Raw genomic sequence first — 23,016 nt, 5'->3', positions numbered from 1 at the left:
GAGTTAGGATTTGAACTCAGGTTTCCTCAACTCTTCCTATCCTAGGGTCATATATTTAGAGTTGGAAGGGACCTGAGTGGTCATCTAATCCAAGTTACCCATTTTACAGATGAGGAAGGTAGGATCCAGGAAGGTATAAAGACATAGCTGAGGTCAGATAGCTGGTAAAGGGTGGAGTCTGCATTTGAACCCCTGGCCTGGCTTTTTCCGCTGCATCATGCAGCTTCCTTATTTGTTAAATTAAATTGAGCAACCATTAAAGGCCTACAGTGCAGCTTATTTCTGGGAATACAGAGACAAAATGGAAGTCTCTGTGTCAAGAAGGGTACATTTTAGGGGGAGAGTTGCGGTGGGACAACTATAGTACGAATGTTGATAAAGACAAAGTAGTGTCTATGTATTTACTACTTCAAATTATTCTCTTACTTTTCTTTTCTCCCTCCCTGTTATATGGACATTCCCAGAGATCAGGAACCTATATTTTTTGTGCCCCTCAACACCAAGCACATAGGATGCAACTCAATTCAAAGGACGTTTATTGAAGTACTGGGAATATACTGACTGCCCAAAAAGGAGCCTGAATAAATAGTTTGGATTGAATTGAAAGAATGTTTGCAGATTCTGTAAGCAAGTGTCCCATAAACCACCTTGGGAAGCCCTTTAGAAGAAACCCTAGTCCTTGGGAGGAACTTGGAGGTATGGAGTCTGTGCTGGGGTGTAAAACAAACCTCCATTTCCCTCATCTGTAAAATGAGGAGGTTGGAATAGATGGTCTCTATGGCCCCCTCCAGCTCTCCTGCTATTAGGATGTGAAGGGGGCTGGGTTAGGAGTCAGAGGCTCTAGGTTGGAATTCCATCTCTGCTTACTCATCTTATAGATGAAAGGGCAGCCTTGACAGCTACACCCCTGCCCAACCCCAACTCCAGCCTACTATTGAGTAATGGAAATAAGCAGAACCAAAGGTCAACCAAAGAATTGAGTCAGAGGACCTGGGCTCAAATCCAGGCTCTGTCACTTGTAACCTGTGTTACCTTAGGTAAGTCATTACCCGTTGTGCCTCAGTTTTCTCATCAGCAAAAGAAGGGATTGGACTAGATGATCTTCAGCATCCTCTCCAGCTCTAATCTTTTGATATCCTGCCTCAGACACTCAATAGCTGTGTGACCCTGGGCAAATCATTTAACTTCTCTGAACCTCAGTTTTCTCATCTGTAAAATAGAAATAATAAAGGCAACCCCATCTCACAGGGTTGTTGTGAGTATCTGAGGAGTTAACGGGTATAAAGCGCTATGCAAACCTTGAAGTTCCGTATGGGTGCTAGGTCTCTTCAGCTAATGGCATACTCACTCGAAGCCAAGTGAGCAGCTTGGCCACGAATCAGGGGCAAGCTTGGTAGTCAGTATTTCTAGAAAGCCTTTTGTGATCTGGATGGACCTGTTGCTGATTCACTGGCCCGTTGAGAAAATGGGCCTTGTGAGCCATCACCACCAGGCTTGTTGCTGGCTGCTTCTGTTTTCGGGTGAGCCCAGAACAGGCTCTCTGCTGCTTATGTGACTTCACACCCTTGCGTTTAAGGTACCGGGCTACCATTGCTGAGTTGTGAAATTTACCCCCAAGCAGAAGTTGCCAGCAGGAGTAGTTGGGGGGCAGATGGCGGCAGGAACAGATGTCACTTGTAGTTCTGTAAAAAGGGCTCTGTAGGGATGAGAGCCCAGATGAAAGTTCACTTTTGTCCTCAACTATGCAAGACTCACTTCCATATCACCATATATATTTTGTATGTATGATTTTTTTTTTTTTGCTTGTTGTCACTCCCATTAGAATGTGAGCTTCCTGAGGGCAAGAATCATGTTTTTGCCTTGCTTTGTACTCTCAAGGCTTAACATAGTGCTTTGGCATACAGTAAGCATTTAATAAATGCTTATCGACTGACTTGAGGTAAACTGCACGAGTATCTCTAATTCTTGCCCATTTCCATAACATCCACTCCTAGACTGTGTATGATTTTCTCCTTTAATCTTAGCTCTAACTCAATTTGGTTTAACAGATAGATATCAAGGGCTGACTGTGCTTGAGAATTTCCTCCTCTTGTCTGTGGGATGTTTCCTTTTTTTGATAGCTTAAACAGAGTGCTTATGCTTATGGAGCTCACAGTCTAGTGGGTAGGAGATATCATGGGGGAGTTAGACAGCAACACAACCATCATACACCATATTACATATATAATTAGAGAAGTTCCCACTTCAGTACCCTGATGGATCTGTACTCTCATCAATGAGTATTCTCTCTGGCAAAGCAGGCCAAAACCCATCCTTACCTACCTATCTTGTATGGCTCTTACCTGTCTATGTCTTCCACCAAAGAACACAACATACTAAGGAGCTTCACCCAGTTCTTTCTGAGCTCTTTATACTATGCGTCTTATTAATAAATGGATCACTTAGGTCATTCATCAGTTGTCCTTTTTTCTCATTAGGTGATTTGGCCCATATTTTTTTTCCCAAACATACATTTCTCTGATGCTTTCTTTCCTTGATACCCCTCCATTGTTTGGGTTTTCTCAGCAATGATTCTTTGGAAAACCTTGGCTTCCTATGATGCACAGTCATCTGATATCACCAGAAGAATACTGGATTTTAAAAATATGGGCCTTCGTCTCAGAGGGAAGCTTGGGTTAAAAAGAACTTTGCAGTTTCCCAAAGGCAATCTCATTGTCACTCTCCTGTTCAAATCTAGGTCAAGTCAGAAAGCATATATTGAATGCCTACTTTGTGGCAGGAGTATGGTACAACTCATTCATAGTGTCTGTTCCAACTATAAGTAGTGATGGGTGAGCTTTATATCCAACTGCCTATCATAGTGTGGACAATAGAGATTCACCTGCTTGATTTTTCCTGTTTGGATAGTCATAAACCAAGAAAGAGGTTAGAGACTATTAATTTACTTACTTGTACTTACTTTACTTGTATATATTTGTATGTCCCTCTCTTTACTTTCCTCTTTAATTCTTTACTATTCTCTTTTAGTTTCTTTGTGGTTGAGAGCTCTTCTTTATTAGACAGAGCTCTGGGACCCCTGTACCAGACCCAACTCTATAGTTTCAGTAATGGTTGAGAAGAAGGAGCCGAGACTCCTGACAGTAATTCTTAGGTTGCAACCCAACTGAACAACACACACCCTGGGTACTTTGGGCAGTGAGATAAATTAATGGTAATGCTAGTTAATGATACTTGGATTAATGATACTATGAGTTTCTTGTTTGTATCGTTACTTAGCAATCATGACTGATATTGATTTGACAATTTCCTTTTTAGTTTGTTTATTTTAGCCATGTTGATCGCCATAAGTCACTTGTTAAGCTTTTAGTTCATCTCCTGTCTTCCCTTCTTGTCTTTATTTTGCTCCAGTGGACAAATGTGGAAGGAATGAATTCCAGTGCCTAGATGGAAGGTGTATCTCCTATAAGTGGGTCTGCGATGGTACTGCTGAGTGTGGGGATGGATCTGATGAGGCTGTGGAGACCTGCTGTAAGTCACCTTTGACAGTCCAAAACAGGAAGTCTTAGTCTTTTTTGTATCATAAACCGCTTTGGCAGTCTGGCGAAGCCTATGGAACCCTCTTTTGGAAGAATGTTTGTTGTTTAAAATTCATAATCCAAGGAAATACTAAATTTCAGTTAGAGGTTGCTGAAAACAGAGATGTGAATTCTTTCCCTTCCAAATTCACTGACCCCCCTGGAATCTATAGGGGTCCATGGACTCCAGGTAAAACAGGGATAATAATGGTAGCTCTTCTTCCTGGAGCTGTTGTGAGCATCTTGCTCAGTCTAAAACATATGATCTCATTGTAGATGGAGAAAAACAGAGAGAAAGAAGATTTAAGGAGTTAAGGGCTGTCAGTGAGCAATCTCTGTTAGGAATTGAGATTGTGTGAATAGGCTGTGAGTACATGTATAGACCTGGATGTCTTGGAGAATAGTCCATTCATTAAATGTGAACTAATCAGTTCAGCCTAATCATACTACCCCAAAATAGCTTGGAACCATTTTTTCTCATAAAATAGTAATTGGGTGTTTCCTTTTGAAAATATATTTTTAAACTAAAAATGAATTAATTAAAAAAATAAAGAATATGTTTAATATGAATGCACATGTAGAGCCATATCAGATTGCACTCCATCTTGGGGAGGGGAAGGAGGGGGAGAAAATTTAGAACTCAAAATCTTATGGAAGTGAATGTTGAAAACTAAAAATAAATTAATTTTAAAAGAAAATATATTTTTTACTTTAAAAAGGAAAGCTAATGAACTAATTATATATTTCTTTTGGGTTGTTGGTTTGGGGTTTTTTTTGTGTGGTTTCTGGCTGTTTTTTGTCTAGACCCATGAGTCCATCATTGTGGGAAACCCCCTCTATAGCTATAGATGGGTACTTGCTCTGCCAAGTGTTGCCTGGGTCCCTGAGAGCTTAAGTGACTTACCCCCCAGTACCCCAGTCCCACAGTTTAAGTGTACATCAGAGGAGGGGCTCAAATCTAGACTTTGCTCACCCCAAGGAGAGAGTCATCTATACTGGACCATTTGTTACTGGCAGTACTAATTTCTTCTGCTTAAGTGATACTTTGTATAGTTTACAAGATACTGTCCTCACAGCAGCCACGTGAGGTTGCTGTTAGTGGAACTTGTGGGATCATTGTCATGATGACTCTCATTTCTCTGTTGAGGTTACAGAGTTGCAGAGTGTTTTCTTCACCACAACCTGAGACAGAGTTGTTGTTCCCATGTTGCAGAGGAGATAGCTGAGGCTTTAAGAAGTTAAGGGACTTTTTTCCTTGTTCACACACCAGTATCTAGGATGTGATTCAAGCTCAAGTTTTCCTACCCTAAATCCATCCCTCTTAATACTCCGCCATGTTGCTTTTCTATCATAAAGCCAGAAGGGCCCATCGTTAGGTACACTTCTCCCCCTTCATTTTACAGATGAGGAAGTTGAGGCTTAAAAAGGGGGAGAAGAATTGCCCAAAAGTCGTGATTCCTAAATGACTGAGCCAGGACTCTAGCCTAGGGGCTCTGTCCTCCTGTCCCCCCCCCCACCCCACTACCCCATGTAGCCTCCAAGTCTTGCTCTTTTGCTGTTTTTAAAAGAAGGTTATTGCTGTTTGTTGTAGCATCTGTGACCTGCAAACCTGAAGAGTTCAGCTGTGGGGGCCGCATTAATCGCTGCATTCCCTTATCCTGGAAATGTGATTCCCAGACCGACTGTGAGAATGGTTCAGATGAACGAGATTGTCGTAAGTATGGAAGGGTGCTGAGCAGGGTGGGTGTGATTCAGAGGGCTCTTGTAAGGACTTGCTGAATCCATTAGAGCTAACCTCAGATGCTGGCTAATGAAAATCTAGTGTGGTTTTGGAGAATCCTGCAGTCTCTGGGATACAGTGACAGTTGATATCTCAGAAATCATTAACTTTGATTATTTGGGAATCTCCCTGCTGACCTGTTGAGTATCATTTCCCCCTCAACTCTCCAACATTACCCTTAGTCATTTCCTTCCTGAAACAACCGCCCTTTCCTTCTCCATTCACAAATCCAAATTCTGCCCATTCTTCAGGGCCCTCTAGGTTTCAGTTCTACTTCTTCCAAGGGGCCTTTTTTTTTTTTTTTTGCCCCTTTTCTATCCCCAACTAATCTTCCCTTTTTTTTGAGAAGCACTTAAGTATCTCACCATATTTCAGATTTCATCAGTGGGTGTTCTCCCTCCGCTGACAGAGAATATAGCCCTTCCATAGCTTTTTTCTTTTTTCTTTTTCATTTTCCTTGGTGCTTGGCATACATAGTAAATATTTAATCAGTGCTTATTGTTTGAGGACTTTACAACTTTATTGCATATCTTTGCATACCCATCCCCTAATTGTTTCAAGTGTATAAATCCTGTCTCCCCATCCAGATTACAAGCTTCTTGAGATAAGGCACTACACTGCTAATTCACTTGTCCCCAGGGTGTCTACTCTGATAACGAGTCCCTAGTAGTTTCCCAATAAATGCTAGTTGCTGCATGACTCATTTATGTCCCAATTACGTTCAATTCTGAGATTAAAAAATTCATTAATGTAACAGCCAAAGGGCTGTATTGTAAGATGTATTCGAGGCAGGGCAGATATGCTTGAAAATCACCAAATTGCCTTCTCTTCTAGCCCTTAAGACATGCGCCCATGACCATTTCCGGTGCCATGATGGAAAGTGCATCTCCCAAGATTTTGTCTGTGACACAGACCGGGACTGTGAGGATGGGAGTGATGAGCTGGATTGTCCCGACCCCACCTGCAATCCAGCAACATTCCAGTGCAACAACACCATGTGTATCCCCAAGCTGTGGGCCTGTGATGGCGACCAGGACTGTGATGATGGCTCTGATGAATGGCCTGACAACTGTGGAGGACACAACTTGGTCAAGGAGTCCAAGCCTTGCTCATCTTTGGAGTTCCACTGTAGCAGTGGGGAGTGTATCCACATGAACTGGAAATGTGATGGGACTTACGACTGCAAGGACAAGTCTGATGAGGAGGGTTGTGGTATGTCCCCAGAAACTTAATTTCCTAGAGACAATTGGCATCTTTTCCTCAAACACAATTTGCCATGCTGTCATTCCTCTGCTTAACAAATTTCAGTGGCTCTCCAATGCCAACAGGGCAAAATCTACTCATCAGCCTAGCGCTGAAGGTCTTCCCCAAGCCGCCCCCATTCTGTCTTTCTACCTGTGCGTACACAATAAACACGGTCTATTTATCCAGCTAGAATTATCATTGGATTGCTCCTGCTCCCCTCATTTCTGTAGTTACTGGCTCTGGAATCCTTCCTTGGTGCCCTGCTCTGGAATGCCTTTTCTTTCTCCTCTCCAGTGGTCTTGAGTTCTCTTTCCAACTTTCAGGGCCCATTTTGAAACATAGTATTTGTTTAGAATTGGAAGGAACCTTAGAAATCATTTATTCCAGTCTTTCATTAGGAAAGTGAAATGACTTCCCCAAGATCACAGAGGTAATAAATATATGCAGGCTTATGTAGGAATTTTATATTACTAAGGCTCCATGAAAAGTTATAGGGCCTTATGAAACTATAAGTTATAGGCTAGAAGCTGTAAGGAAAGGATATTACCAGATGAGACCTTAGGGGAGGAGGTTCCCTCAATGGGAACCTTGCAACTCTTTATCATGTCCTTCACAGAAGCCTTCCTTGATTCTTCTCCAAATTCTCTCATCGCTCGTTGTGTGTATCCCTCATTTGTCACTCTGATTGATTTTTGTGTTTAAGTCCTATGCCCCTGGTTAGATTCCTTGAGGGTAAGCACTGCTTTATAATATTGATTCTGCCTTCTCTTAAGTACAGTCTACTGGTACATTCCATCTAAATGTTAGTTCCTTAAAGGTAGGGGCTGTGTATTTATTTTTTTTTTTGCCTTTGTATTCCTTTTGTGCCTCTATGTTGGTCTCTTAGACAATTTTCCCCTTTTCTTTCTCGTGAGAATTTTTTGCTTTGTGTCTTCTCTATTTCATTTATAACCTACATGTAAACACTTGTCTGCTTCTGCCATGTACTTCTGCTGCTCCTTAGGGGAAGGAAACTGCCCATCGTACATGAGCACAGCTTCTCTTAGAATACATGCCCCTACTCTTATGTGTACTGGTCTGTTTTCCTCAAAGTCCAAGAAAGAGGGGAACCAGCTTGCTTTTATGGATCACTGCTGAACAAGAGTCCATCTTCCTGATTGTCAGACAGCCAGTCATCAGGAGTTCTGTATGCTTTCTGAGCAAGGTGCCTTTACAACATCTTACAGGCAGCCTCTGTCCTAGGAGCTGTCTGTGTCCTCTAAGCAGGGTACCACTGGGCATGCTCACCTCCATGGGGAGATGTCTCTTAGATCTTCCTAAAGTACAGGTCCTGTAATCTAAACCATCTCATTAAATAGGTATTCCCCGATCAACTTCCTCGACTATTTTGGAGAGCTTCGCATCCCTTCTGGGCTGACTTATATTCTTGAATTTTTGTCCATAAAATCCTACTAATTCTTTCTCTGAATTCATTGAAAACTGCTCTTCTGAAATCTACAGTATATGTCAGATTCCTTCGCCTTTTCTCTTACAGCCTCTGAGGTGAAGAGTTCACATAGTCCCAAGGTTCCCATCACTAGTATCTCAGCAGACAGTTCCTCATTTGGGGGGAGAATTAGGCCCAGAATTGAAGCGCCTTTTCTTATTTCCTCCACCTTTTGATGGAAGAACTGATCATCAAAGCAAGTTGGAAAGTTCTCTTATCTGTTTTGCTTTTGGCAGAAAGGTCAGACGGATGCATGCTCAGATCACTTACTCATCCATCACTAAACTCCTCATCTGTTTTTTTTTTTTCTTTTTATCAAGGTGGTCTGTAGTATCCTCCAATAAAAATAATCATTTCTGCTTCTCCCTTTGTTGACCATCTCCCGCATGTTCTCCTGCTTCTGCTTTCGGAATTTCCTCATAGGAATACATCTTCTCAGTAGTTATAGTGATATGCCATCTTCCCTACTTGCATTCCTTTGCCTTTTCTTTAAAATACAGTCTGCCCTTCCAGAGTCATATTCTAGTAGTGGGTCTTAGCTAACAAAGTCTCATTGATACCCATGATGGCAAATTTACCTTAACATTTTTAGTTCATCTTGCATACTATTATCCACACTTTGTGTATTTATATGAGCTCATGGCTTTACTGCTGGCTCCTTTCTTGGATTTTTTCCACTATAAATTTCCAAGAATCCCTTCCACAATTCTGTCTACATTATAGCTCTGTTCTATGGTGTATAGCTTGGTAGATCGATGTAAGAAGTTTTCTTCTTTCAGTTTAAAGCTATTTTAATTATAGAATATAGATTTAGAGCTGCGAGGAACCTGAGAGGATATCTGTCTAGTCCAAATCTCTCCTTTTTTTTATTTTTTTTTCCAGTGGAGGTAACTGAGGTCCAGATTAAGTGACTTGCCCAAGGTCACAAAGCTGTCAAGTGGCAGAAATGAGATTTGAACCCAGGTCCTTTGATTCCAAGTGAAATTTCTTTCCACTGTACCATTTGTTACAAGGTCCATCCCTGCCTAGCATTTTTCATTCCTATATTTTAAGCCATGGTCCAGGAATCCAAATCCTCTTCTCAAACACCATGTTCTTAACCATATGTTACCTTACTTTATCTGCCTCCATTCCTGCCTTTGATTGGCAGCAGTGATGAAAGCGCCACCTGTGTTCCAGAGGTCTTCCGTCTCTTGCCAAGACGTCATAATCCTTTTCAGTGCTTTATGGTTTCATTTTAGAAGTATCATTTGTGCTCACATGAATCGTCAGAAGTAGGTCGAGAAATCCTAGCTTTGCCAAGTCTTGAAGCTCTTGGTTCTCTGTCACACTCCAGAGAGATGCCCCAAGGAAACAGACAACAGACTTCTCAATAAGCAATAGCCCCTGAGCAGGGCATCCTCAGCCACCACTACCGCTCTCTTCTTCCCCTGCCCTGTACTGGATGGTCTCTTACCTGATACCACCTGGGAGTCCACATCCTTATTCCTCGGAGAACAGGCAGCAGCTTGTTCCTCAGAAAGAAGGTTCACCTCCATTCTCTTCAGGAAGGCTCAGATATGTAATGCCAGTTGCCCTTTTTCATCTCTTCCTCAGTGTCACCTTATTCCAGAGATGCAGCCTCCTGGCATTGGTCAAGATCTTTTTCTCCATCCACTTTCTCTTTCGGATTCTTTTTCTTCTTTTTTTCCCCCACACTGACTCCTTCCATTTTTCTCCCCTCTAGATAAACTGGGAGTGTAGAGGCCTGCTTCTCTTGGGAGCTTCCACTATCTTTTTCAAGTCTTTGATCTTAGATATCTTTTGCAATTCAGACAAGCTATTGCCATTCAGAATGCATTCAGGATGTAAATGTTGCTGAGTTTTATCCACAGGAAAACCAAGGTCCTTTCTACTTGAAATGAAAAATAGGACCCTTCTTTCCTAGTCAGGGAATAATGCCTTAATGATAAATAGTTAATCTGTCCAACCCTGTTTCCCCCAATTTATCACGATGTATTTTAACTCAGCACAGTACATCCCAGCCTGGTTTTGTTTTTTTTTTTTTGAACCGGAAATAATTGAAGTTGGTGTGATGTTTCTCTGACTACAGTGTTACCTTTGTCAACTGGACTGGAACTGGCCTCTAACCTGTGGGTGGCAGGAGCTGAACTGAGTAGAGTAGAGTCAGGAGAGTCAGGAATCAAACAGAAGTTTAATTTCAAAGGGAGGGAAATGGCTTTCAAACAAGGACACATGTGCCAGAATCCAGCCCCTAGTAGGGGGACCCAAGGCAATGTTGGAAGATCTCAGTACTTTATACCAATGGCTGCTCAGTGAGCTGTAGCCCTGACGACGAGGAGTAACAACAGCGTGACAAGTTTAATTCGTAGCAGGGCTGTGACCAGAACTTGTCCGAGCTCAGAGAATACCTGGTGCTGGTTAATGCAATATAATAATTACATGATTTTGCCAGAGGGTGAGATCATCTAGGGGGTGAGCACAAAGGATTGTTGTTACGCCAAGTTCAGGGCACAGCTTGTTTCCTGGGTCTTACCTCTAGAAAACAGGGTGTTTCCTAATATCCTGACATCTTCACTAAGTTTTTTTTTTTTAATCTAAATATTCCTCTCCTCCCCCTGGTTACTGCACTCCCTTTTAAAAAAGGGGATTAAAAGAAAAAAAGACCCAAATGTCATTCTCCTATTGAAGAGTTTTTGCACTGGTGATAACAATTTAGAAATAAATATCTCTTGGTCTCTCGTGTTTTCAGTCAAAGCCACCTGCCGCCCTGATGAGTTTCAGTGCAATGATGGGGAGTGTGTCCATGGGAGCCGACAGTGCAACAGAGAGTATGACTGCAAGGATAAGAGCGACGAGATAGGCTGTGTTAACGGTGAGGCCCAGCAGACCATCATTGCTGCTCCGAAGGAGTTCTGGACATGAGCATCATGGATGGGAGGGGAATGGTGCTTAGCCAGGGAATTTGGCATTTCTGATTATTTTATTTAGATGGGTGATTTCATCCGCATAGGGAACTCCTAATGAGGTTGGCATTGGCTCTGCCACTTAGTCTTAGAGAGCTGTTGGGGTGCTGAGAAGTTTAGTGTCTTGGTCTTGCTAAGGATTAAAGAGGCAATGTGCGTCAGAAGCAGGAACCTTTACCCAGGTGTTTTTGATTCCAGGACTGGTTCTCTGTCAACTCTGCAGTGCTCCCTTTTAAGATTGGTTCTATTACTGAGAAGACTTTAGAAAATATGAATGGCAAGGCTCTCCAAGTCTCAGTAACTCTCCTATGCCTAATGGCCCTTTTTTCTCCCTTCTGTTTTTACTGATTATAGTAACGCTGTGTGAGGGCCCAGACAAATTTAAATGCCACAGTGGAGAGTGTATCAGTTTGGACAAAGTATGTAATGGACCCAGAGACTGCCGGGACTGGTCTGATGAGCCCATCAAGGAGTGTGGTAAGACCAAACCCCCTGAATTTGACTTTTAGAGACTGGAAATGGGAGCTGGGCTTCTAGTTGCCTTGAAGGGCTTGAGGAGGGTGCCTGCCGTCTGAGAGGTATAAAGAAGTAAAGATACAGACTTGGGTTGGGGATGTCCTTAATGTATTTAGGAGTCACAGATAATTCTGGAAGACTCATTCTTAACCTTCATCCTTGATGCTGATTCTGAAGGGTGGCAGGCCTGGCTTCCTCCCGTACAATCTTATGACTTCTTTCTCTTTCTAAAGTTGTCCTTGCTGTTTGTTTTAACTTGATTGTTCACCTGTATAAAAAATTTGCCAACATATGGAGAGGAGTCTCTGCCTTGGAAGTACTCCTTCTCCTTTGACACACAGGCCAGCCTTGAGGCCAGCAGAGGGTTTAGAAATCCTTGAGTGAGAGGAAGAGTTTAGAAAATCTAAAATGCAAGAGCATAAAAAAAGGAGAGTTGTGGGTCCTGAATTTCACTGAGTCTTCTTTGCTTAGGAACCAATGAATGTCTGGACAACAAAGGTGGCTGCTCACATATATGCAATGACCTCAAGATAGGGTATGAATGCCTGTGCCCTGAAGGTTTCCGGCTTGTTGACCAGAAAAGATGTGAAGGTAAAATTCTGAATGTTGTTCCCTCTGTTCATGTCTCCTTGACATGGCAGGTTCATGGAGAATATTTTTGCTAATGTGGGATAGTGGAAAGAAATTGGGATTTGGAGCTAGAAGTCTTAGGTTCAAATCCTTCTTCCGCTACTTACATCTATGACGTTGGACAAGTTACTTAAGTTCTGTACCTCAGTTTTATTTATTTAATTATTCATCTATTTATTTATTTAACTCATTTTTTAGCATGCTGAGTTCCAAATTCTCTCCCTCCCTCCATCCCCTCTCCCTTTCTTGAGAAAACAAGCAATTTACTATAGATTTTAGATGTGCAGCCATACAAATCACTCTTCCATATTTGACTGTGCCATTTAACAATTCAGTGCCCTTGGCAACTCTCTAAGAGTAATACACTTCAGATGAGGTGCCCATCTGTTTTGAAAGGAGTTTGCTCACCTGGGAGTACGCTTTGTAATGAATGAAATCACAGGTCCAGTTCCTCTCCTTGTCCCTTTTCCATCACTTGCTAAGAACTTTGTGTTCCTCTGTTTCAAGAATATGGACCCAATTTGAGAAGTTTGTATTGAAATTTTCACTAGCACTGAAATTATTCAAAGGAGGGATAAGTAGTTCTTGACTTCTGGGCCAAGTAGGAGCTGTAGGATTGGAATTTATTGAACTCCTCACATGGACTATTCCATGTTTTCTGGAATTTGAGTGACATCATCCCTTGATCCTGTTCTCTTCCTCCTGTTGCCAGAGAGGTGGTACATTGAGTAGAATAGTGGAACTGGAGTCAGGAAGACCTGAGTTCAAATTTAGCCTCAGATACTTGCTAGCTGTGTGACACTGGGAAAGTTACTTAACATCTGTTTGCCTTGGTTGCCTCATTTGCAAAATGGGGATGATACTAATAACACCTACCTCCCAGAGTTGTTATGAGGATTGAATGAGATAATACTTGTGCTTTTAAAGCTTTAAAGCACCATGTAGATGCTGGCCATCATTGTTACCCTTACCATCTTCATTATTAGTATCGTCATTGTAACAGTCATTAATGCTTATTCTCAGATATTGATGAGTGCCAGAACCCAGACACCTGCAGCCAATTCTGCGTGAATCTCCAGGGAAGTTACAAGTGTGAGTGTGATGAAGGCTACCAAACAGACCCGATCACTAAGACATGCAAGGCCATTGGTGAGCCCAGACCTCTTGATCTTTTCGGTGGAGGGGGAAGGGGTGGAGAAATAATACGACAGAGGAACAAGTGAGAAATATCGGCGATGGCTCTAGTTAAACAAAAAATATTTAGAGAAACTCATCACCTGAACTTTGTCATAGAAACCCAAAATGAAACAAGAGATCAAAATGACCTGAGTCTGGGGGGAATGCTTGCTCTTCAGAGCTGTTGAACAGTTAACGAGGAGCACCTTGACGGAACATGTTCTGAGGAGCTCGTCTTAGATAAGGCGTTTTTCAACATTTAATAGCGACTCCCTACATTTGGATGCTTTTTTGTGGTTTGCAAAAGCACCTTCCACCATCCATTATCTCACTTGGTCCTCTTGTAACCACTAGGGGAGAGGGGAAAAGTAGGCAAGGAAGAAGAGGTTATTATTCTTATCTTACAGATAAGGAAACTCACAGGGTTTAAGTGCATTGCCCAAGTTTATATAGATAGTAATTGTGAGAGTAGCCAAGAGATTTCTTGTCTTCTGATTTCCCGCCCAAGAGCTCTTGTTACACAATATCACCTCCTAAATTTATCTAGCAAGTTATTTACTGAAGTTGCTGGTACATGTAGGAAATAGAAAATGTCTCTAGTCACTCACTGGCCACTTGTCAGGGGTATCTTTTCACTCACTAGCCAAGAAAATAATGGAATATTCTTCATGGCTTCTTACTGTGTGGAAATCCTGAAGTTGGAGAGACCATGGAATAAGTGGTGTATTGGGTACGGGCACTGGATTGGGACTCAGAAGCCCTGGTTTCAAATGCTGGACCTTCTGTGCACTTACTGTGCATAGGTGTGTGGTCTTGGGTAAAGCCAGGTTCTTCATCTATAAAATGAGAGGGTCAGAGTAGATAACCTCTGAGGTCTCCTTCCTGTTTTAAGTAAGATTGCTTAATATGACAGAGGTTGAGAACCATTGTCTTAAATTTCTCTCCAGTCTTTGCTTTTCTTCCTGACTCAAAAAGTAAGCAAAATATTGAGATCTGTAGAGTTTTGTTGTCAGTTTTCCTCTAATGGGTTTTACTCATTCTCAGAAATGCAGATATTCTACAGAGACAGAAAGTATCTTTATTTTCATATAGAATTTTTGGGTTAGAGTTTTTGGGGAGTCCGGGGGACCCTCTGCTCAAGCCGAGCTGCTTCCCTTTATGCCCTAGGCACCATTGCCTACCTCTTTTTCACCAACCGCCATGAAGTGAGGAAGATGACTTTGGACCGAAGTGAATACATCAGCCTCATTCCAAATCTGAAGAATGTAGTAGCCTTGGACATGGAGGTCGCCAGCAATAAGATCTACTGGTCTGATCTGTCACAGAAGAAGATCTATAGGTAAAAGAGAATTGGATTTTATATGGAATTTTTTTTAATTAAATATCAGTAGCTACATAGGTTTGGTAACTTCCCCCTGACCTCCCAGATTTCCTCACTAGCTGAGCCCAAAGGCCTTAGGGTAAAGAAGGAATTAGCATCTTTGTCTAATTCCTTTGACCCCTTTGCTTTGTTTTGTTCTAGCTCTGAAATTGACAATGCCCACAGTTTTTCCACTCATGACACTGTGATCAGTGGGGATATCCAGGCTCCAGATGGCATCGCAGTTGACTGGATCCATGGGAATCTCTACTGGACAGATTCTGTCCTTGGTACCATTTCTGTGGCCAATACTAAGGGCTCCAAGAGGAAGACACTTTTCAAGCAGGAAGGTGCTAAACCCCGGGCCATTGTGGTAGACCCAGTTCATGGGTATGTATTTCTAAATGTGACATGATGCACTGTGGGGGTATTAGGGTGAAGGAAATAAGATGGAAACTCATAGTTATTGCAGTTTTACTGAGCGTGAAACATTGCCCCGGAAAGCAAAAGCTAGCCTCTTACCAAGTGAGTTGTAGGGATTATGTCATCTGAGAAGGACCGATGTCTTCCTAGGAACATGACACCATGGGAACCCAACCAGCCAGCACACAGAAAATAGTCTGACTCTTTGGGAGGTTCCTTTTTAGGATCATAGGATTTAAAAGTAGAAGGAACCTTAAAGAGTATCCAGGCTACTCCTCCATTTTTACAGATAAGTAAGATGAAGCCCAGAGAGATTTAGTGCTTGGCTCAAAGCCACAGAGGCAATCAGTAGCAGAGCCAGGATCCCTACTCAGGCTGCCTTGGCTTCTGTTGTGTCATATAAGTGAGCCATCCAGTCTGTGGGAGTTATATAGTCTTGCCTTTAAGTTTGAAAAATCATTTGCACAACTATAGGTTGGGGGAGACCTGGTTTGATAGCTGTTCATATGAAAAATACCTGGGGTTTTTAGTTGACTCCAAGGTCAATGTGGAGCAAGTCTGATGTCACTATTTAAACTCCCCCTAAAAAAATCCTCCCAAATTGGAGTGATCTTAGGATGTACTAACACAAGTATAGTGTCCTGATCATGGACAGATAACATATTTATTAGGCTCTTACTATGAACAAGGCACTGTGCTAAATGCTGGGGATAAAAATGCAAGCAAGATAGTTCTTGATCTCAAGAAGCTTCCATTTTCTGACGGAAGAAATCACCAAAGAGGGGCAGGGAGGGGCATGGCAGTGTGTCATAGAGATGACTAGGAAGTGGCGTGGAGTCCCATTTCTGGACAAAATCTAACAAAAACTTGAATATCAGAGCCCAGGGTAGTTCCAGGGTCAGAGTTCAAGATTCCCCTGGGAAGGAAGTGGGGATGATGACTGAAGTGGAGGTAGCAGGGTGTGGAGATGGCCAATAGTAGCTAATAATGGTCCTACTGTACTCAGTGCTGGATCTAACCACATTTGGAGAAGTGGATTCATTCCTAGCACCACTTTTTAACAGTGTTGATTTAGGTCATGTCCAGAAGAGGAAGACTAGAGGGATGCCTCTGGGGTATCCAGATTTCATATGAGGAATAGTTGAAGGGACTAGGGATGAATAGCCAGGGGAAGAAAAGATTTAGGGGAGCATAATTGTTCTCATCAAATACTTTAAGGGCTATTGTGGAAGAAGGGTGTAGGCTTATTCTCTATAGCTCTTTAGGTCAGATCATTGAAGGTCAAGGAATTAGATTCAGGGAGGCAGATTTCAATTTATCATAAGGAAGAATTTTCAAACAATAGAATGGACTATGTTGGGACGTGGTAAGTTTTTCCCCTGGAAATGTTCAGAGGAAGGCAGGATGATACCACGCTCTATAGACGAATCCTACATGTTATACCAGAAGTTGGTCCAAATAATCTCTAAAGTACCTCTGAAATTCGAGCATCTGCTTGCTCTGTATAGAGCAAGGCAGCAGGAATGACTGAAGGCTACAAGAACAGTAGAGTAAATACTAACAATGTCCCACCTCCTGCCTCCCACTTTGCAGTTTTCAAAGTCATTAATGAGTTGTAGATTGGCCATTGAAGGTAGATGTCTTGCCATCTCTCTCTACTGGATGACGCCCTCATGCTGGCTCTTGCTCTAAGAGAATCTGTTGAAGGAAGTAGGGATATTTACCCTTAGAAGATAAGACTTGATTGACATAATTGCAGCCTTCAAGCATTTGAAAGACTAGTGCATAAAGAGTGATGAGGCTTGTTCCGTTTGCCTCCAGAAGGCAGATGCGGGAGGATTGGGGTGTCTTTATTGCAAAGAGATAGATTCAGGCATATTGTGAAGAAAAACTAATTATTTCCATAGAAGGATTTATGTATTGGTTGAGAGTTAAATTCCCTTCTGAATGTTAACTTCCCTTCCAGCTCTGAAATCTATACTGCTACAATGATCTAAGATTTAAAGCTCTCTCAGGATGGAATGAGCTACTGCTAGAGGCAGTCAGTTTCCCCTCATTAGGCATCCCGAAGCAAAGTTTGCTGCGTGTGTGGTGGAAGGGATTCTTATTCAGACATAGGTTGGACTAGATGGTCCCCCGAGCTCTCTTTTAATTCTGAGATACCTGTTTCTCTGTCAATATTCATGTCTACCCTTTTTCCCCTCCTCCCCCTCAGCTTCATGTATTGGACAGACTGGGGAACCCCTGCCAAGATTGGAAAAGGTGGTCTTAATGGAGTTGACAGCTTCCCCCTGGTGACGGAAAACATACAGTGGCCCAATGGAATCACTCTTGGTATGTTGTGCTGTGTGAGGAAACATGAGAAAGCATTGGTCAGAAAAAGCAATCCCCTTCTGATACAATACCAAAAAGTGAATACCTCTGGCTTGGTACCAAAGGATTCCTTAGTGAGATAGGTGTTGATTGGGAATAAACAGAAGGACGATGATAAAAGGCAAAGTGCTTCAGTATTACTCTCCTTCAAGCTCCCAGATATGATTATGATTTCCTTAGGTCTTATTGTTCATTTTTTTTCACTTTATGTAGAACTAAAAACGCTATAATAGTAGCCAACATTTATGTAATGCTTTAAGGTTTGCAAAGTAGGCAACATACATTTCCTCATTAGATCCTCATAAAACCCTGTGAGGTCAGTGCTATTATCTCATTTAAGAAAACAAAGTGCTCTTTGGGATATATTTTGTTTTCACATCACTTTCATTTCCTGATGTTCCCTTTCTCCTTCCCCATCTCAGGAAATCATCCCTTATTACAAAGAATAAAAGAAAAAAGGTTTAAAAAAACACCTAACCAGTATTTTGAAAAAATTTGGTATTATATGCCACTTTTCTATACCTATGGTCCCGGTCCTCTGCAAAGAAGTGGAGGAGGGGTCTTCTTATTTATTATCCCCATATTATGGATAAGGAAACTGATGTTACCTTTTAAAAAGCAACACTCATTTCCCCTTAATGCCTCCTTACCATCCTTGCATTCAGCTTTGCCTTGTAACAAAGAAAGACATTTAAGCCAAACCAGTCAATTCAGTGACCACATCCAACAGTGAGTGCACGCACCACTGTATATTCCTAGTTTTCTGCCCCTTTACTGCTAAGAGGAGGAAGATAGTGAAACCTTAAAAAAAAGAACCAAGAAATGAAACTCCTTTCCCACTTTATAACACAATATACAAATTGTAGAAAATTTCACAAAAATTTAGATTTTGGATTTTTTTTTTTCTAAAAATGAACAAAATGTAGAGGTATGTGACAATTACATTTCCTGCAACATGTCTTACTCCTTAGCACCTGCTTCCATACCCTTATGACCTTCATTAATGTCCTTTCTTGATGCCTGATTGTAGCATGGAAGTGACCCTGGGTTCTTGAAGGATATGCCCGTAGAACATAAACTGCAAGTCCAGTCAGGCTCAGACCCAGCAGGGGGAGCTATTGTCATCTCCCAGGTGCCGACTTCTGCTTCCCAGAAGGTTGACCGCCAAGGAATTGTATATTTTGGACCACTCATGAAGATGATCTGTTAAGACAAGGAGAGGCTATAATGATCTGAATTGGTGGCAAGGAACATAATACCCACACTGATGAAATCCTGCATTTCCTTGTTATCCTGAAGCTAGTGATGAGAGAGAAAAAACAGGAGCTTCTTCAAAGCAGCTAATTGCCAAGCACTTCTAATGTTTGAGAGGCCAGGAGCTCCATTGTCTACATGCTTCCCTCACCTTATCCCTGTCTTGTTTGTAGATATTTCTAATGATCGTCTCTACTGGGTTGACTCCAAACTCCACTCTATCTCCAGTGTGGATGTCAATGGTGGAAACAGAAGGACTGTGTTAAAGGATAAAAACAAACTAGCACACCCATTCTCCTTGGCAGTCTTCGAGGTGAGGCTTTGGGGCAATTTAGTAGATAATACAGGGGGTTGAGGCTTGTTTTGCTTATAAGCAAGTCTCTTTTCAGGAAAACAAGGTTTGATCTGGATGCTTAATTATGAAAAGGAATATGTTTTATTGGGAAGGGGTGGTTCCCCCTGGAATTTTAAATAAGCTTCCTTCCTTCCTTCCTTTCTCCCCATCCCCATCTTAAACACATAAGTAATTATTTTTTTCATTTAAATTATTTGCAAACTCCATTACCTCTTTCTACCTTTTATAGATTAGCCCCTTATATTAGAGGAAAATGAACTGTATAGTGGAAAGAACATTCACTCTGGAGTCAAAGGACCAGGATTTGAATTCTACCACTGTTGATTTGATCTGAATAAAACCTGGAACTTGGAGTCAGGATGATCTGAGTTTGAATTCTTCCTCAGATAGTTATTGACTATATGACCCTGGCCAAGTCACTTAACCTTTCTCAGCCTTGGTTTTCCCCAACTATAAAATGCAGATAATAATAGCATCTGTATCACAAGGTCATTGTGGGGATCAACTGAGATCAACCACATGTACAAAAGTGCTTTGCACTCCTTAAAATAGTATAAAAATATTAGCTGGTAGTATTACAGGGTGTCCCTAAAGTCTGGACATATAGGCAAAAATGCATATTTTGAAATATTTGGAATATTAACAGACCTTAGCCACCTTGACTTCTTTTTCTGGGGTATGCTAGAGGAGAAGGTGTACTCAATGAAAAATCACAGATGCAACACACTTGATTGAACACGTAAAGAGTGAATGTGCTAAAATTGATGGCAATGTAGAGTTATTACATCGAGTTCACGTGAATCTTGCAAAGTGCATCAGCCTTTGCATCACAAATGATGGAAATCATATTGAAGATGTTATTTGTTAATATTCCAATGAAATAAAATGTTATTGAGAATTTCATTCATTTCATTTCTTGAAAATATGCATTTTTGCCTATGTGTCCAGACTTTAGGGACACCCTGTATTACTACCACTGGTATGACTTAGGGCAAGTCACATAATATTCCTGGGCCTTAGTTTCCTCATCCCTAAAATAAGCGGGGTGAGCCTAGATGGCCTCCAAAATGTCCCTTCTGGCTGTAGGTCTATGATCCTTTGATTCTACAATCTTGCTCAGATAGAATTTTTATTTGTGAGAGATCAGAGAGAAGGGACGCCCAGTCCTTGGAATTTCTCTTGTCAGTCCTTTTTTTGTAGGGGGAAGGACTGAGGCAGTCAGGGCTAAGTGACTTGCCCAGGTTCACACAATTAAATGTCAAGTGTCTGAGCTGGATTTGAACTTGGGTCCTCCTAACTCCAGGGCTGGTGCATTATCTACCGCACCACCTAGCTGTCCCTCTTGTTAGTCTTAGTGGCTCATGGGTTCTACAATTCATGCCCTTAACAAAAGGAAGCCATCCTGTTTAGGTGAGGAGCCTGACCTGTCCTGACAGCCTGCTGTATAGGCATGCATGTATATGCATATCTGTGCCTGCCTCAAGGGCAGAGGGATTCGGGCTTCATAGGGACTTCATGGGTGCTGGAGAAAACCTATTGGTTAAGAAGATCTGTTGTTCTTAAATGATCCTTTAGGATAAGGTCTTCTGGACAGACATTATAAATGAAGCCATTTTTAGTGCAAATCGCCTCACGGGATCCGATATCATTTTGGTGGCAGAAGATCTGTTGTCTCCTGAGGACATTGTTCTCTATCACAACCTCACCCAGCCTGCAGGTACTAGACTGACTTTTATGGGCTTTCATGGCATCTTGATACTTCTTTTGTGTCTGTTTCTTGACTTTTCTTGCTGTTCTCCTTTGGAAGTGAGTTGTTCTTCCATTTTCACTTATTCATGGTGCTAGACGTGTCTCTTCCAAGAAGAGCATGAGCTCCGTGATGGCAAGAGACTGCTTTGGTTTTTGTCTTTATGCTCTCTATGCCTTACTCAGTGCCTGGGGTTTGTAGAGAGTGCCCAATGAATGCATGGTGAATTGGAGTGCATGCTCACCTCTGTGTTTCCTGGCCTTTCCAGGGGTGAACTGGTGTGAGAAGACTTCTCTCCCCAATGGTGGCTGCCAGTATCTGTGCCTTCCAGCTCCACAAATTAACTCTCACTCCCCCAAATACACCTGTGCCTGTCCTGATGGCATGTACCTGGCTGCAGATATGCGACGGTGTACCAAAGGTAAGAGACTTCAGGAATCCTTGATGACCAGCCTTTTGAGGGGACTGTTAAGCCTACCCAGGCTGCACTTTCACTGGGTGAACAACTGATTTGGGGGGATGGTTTCCCTTTGTCTTAACAAAAAGCTCTGAGCTTCCATTACATCTTTATTATTCTGCTTCAGGTCTCCCCTTTCTGTCCAAGTTCCGATTACAGTGTTTATGTGGGAGACCATAGTCTTTGGCATTTTCAAAGGCGCTCTGTGTTGGTCTTGTGTTAACAGAATTGTGTTATTAGAATCTTGTTGATACTTAAGACATTTCTCTTCTTGCAGAAGCGATTATACCTGTTACTTCTACCACAACCAGCACAACAAAGGCGCCTCTTTCTAAAACGACCACTCTTACCCGATTAGTAACAGCTGTAACAACTCGGAAGCAGACCCCCAAACATGGCACTCCTGACCTCACCACGGCAGAAATGGTCACAATGTCCCAAAAAGGTATATTTCTAGTTGTCCAGTAGAATCATGAGTACCTTGACAACTTTAAAAACAGTTTAAAATTGAGCTAATCTTTCCTGTGATCATTGGGACAACTGAAAATGAATGAGCTCTCCTTGCATGGATTTCTTTTTTATAGTCTTCCCCAAAGATAATGACAGTGTCATAGAACCTGAGAGGGAAAGGGAAACTTAGAAGTCACCCAGTCCAACATTCCTGATGGCCCACTTTCCTCTATGGTGTTTCCTCTATGGTGTTAAAAGACCTGATGGACAGTAGATAAATCCTAGAGAGTTGCATGGGACACAGTACTCAGCACAGTGTCTTGCACACAGTAGACAATTAATAAATGTTTATTGATTGATAGTCATTGTGTGAACCTGCCCAAGTTTATACATATCATATGAAAGGTGTGATTTTAACTTGGGTCTTCCTGACCCTTAGACCCCCCCACTCCATTTACTATGCCATGCTGTCTCTTATAGATTGGCTGCTTTCACCCAACAAGGTAATTAAGCTTGATGGAGTTAGTTGGAAGGCTTAAAAGTCTACTTTTTCCTCAATAGATGGGAATGAGATCATTTGAATTTCTAAAAGGAGCACAATAGTATAATTCACATTTTCAAGTCCCAGCCTTCATAAGCTAATAATGCATTGTTGCTTTTCATCTCCCTCCTTTGGAATGTGGTTCATTTTTGTGTTTCCTCCTCAGCAGTTCATAATCCATTGGGTATGAAAGATGGTCAAGAGCATCGAGGAGGATCCAAAGCACTGTCCATTGTTTTGCCAATAGGTAAGATGCAGATATCCTGCAGAGATAGGTGCCCTCTTCTCAGAGCATTTTTTCTAACCCTTTTTCCAGCCCTACCAAGCAAAGTCTATATTTCATCAGTACATCAACAAAGTTTTATTCAGTGCACGCTAAGTTAGCTTTTGTGGAGGAAATGGCATTTGAATTGGACTGTCTTGAATGGATACAGTATGCAACAGGTGAAAGACATTTACTTAAGCAAAAGGCATTGGAGGCAGGAAAGTGCATGTAATATTCGAGGGATACCAAATAGCCTGGTTTAGATGGAGCATAAAGTGGAGTAATATGAGATCAGGATGGTGTCAAGTTGTGGAGAGCCCTAAGGAGTTAAAACTTTACTTGGGAGGCAGTAGGAAGCCAATGAGGATTTTTGAGCAGAGAAGTTTATTTGCCTTCACTTCCTCTCTGGGACTTTGA

The 23,016-nt window shown here is 41.8% G+C and overlaps 1 protein-coding gene across 2 annotated transcripts in view; it reads left to right on the top strand.

The window, feature by feature from the left end:
- The window catches only part of LDLR (low density lipoprotein receptor), a 34,960-nt gene that overhangs the window by 8,009 nt on the left and 3,935 nt on the right, over positions 1 to 23,016 (top strand). The window contains exons 2-16 of one of the 2 annotated variants that reach the window (XM_036751226.1): positions 3,409 to 3,528; positions 5,167 to 5,289; positions 6,190 to 6,567; positions 10,839 to 10,961; positions 11,407 to 11,529; positions 12,040 to 12,159; positions 13,222 to 13,347; positions 14,542 to 14,713; positions 14,897 to 15,124; positions 17,373 to 17,491; positions 18,958 to 19,097; positions 20,715 to 20,856; positions 21,155 to 21,307; positions 21,621 to 21,788; positions 22,504 to 22,581. In XM_036751226.1, coding sequence (XP_036607121.1) covers positions 3,409 to 3,528; positions 5,167 to 5,289; positions 6,190 to 6,567; positions 10,839 to 10,961; positions 11,407 to 11,529; positions 12,040 to 12,159; positions 13,222 to 13,347; positions 14,542 to 14,713; positions 14,897 to 15,124; positions 17,373 to 17,491; positions 18,958 to 19,097; positions 20,715 to 20,856; positions 21,155 to 21,307; positions 21,621 to 21,788; positions 22,504 to 22,581 — 2,313 coding nt within the window. Of the gene's footprint in view, positions 1 to 3,408; positions 3,529 to 5,166; positions 5,290 to 6,189; positions 6,568 to 10,838; positions 10,962 to 11,406; positions 11,530 to 12,039; positions 12,160 to 13,221; positions 13,348 to 14,541; positions 14,714 to 14,896; positions 15,125 to 17,372; positions 17,492 to 18,957; positions 19,098 to 20,714; positions 20,857 to 21,154; positions 21,308 to 21,620; positions 21,789 to 22,500; positions 22,582 to 23,016 lie in introns of both variants that reach the window. The other variant, XM_036751218.1, reaches the window with a different exon arrangement.

Source organism: Trichosurus vulpecula, chromosome 1 (genome assembly GCF_011100635.1).
Source record: "Trichosurus vulpecula isolate mTriVul1 chromosome 1, mTriVul1.pri, whole genome shotgun sequence".
NCBI classification, from domain to species: Eukaryota; Metazoa; Chordata; class Mammalia; order Diprotodontia; family Phalangeridae; genus Trichosurus; species Trichosurus vulpecula.
This window is presented reverse-complemented; position numbering and strand designations above follow the sequence as displayed.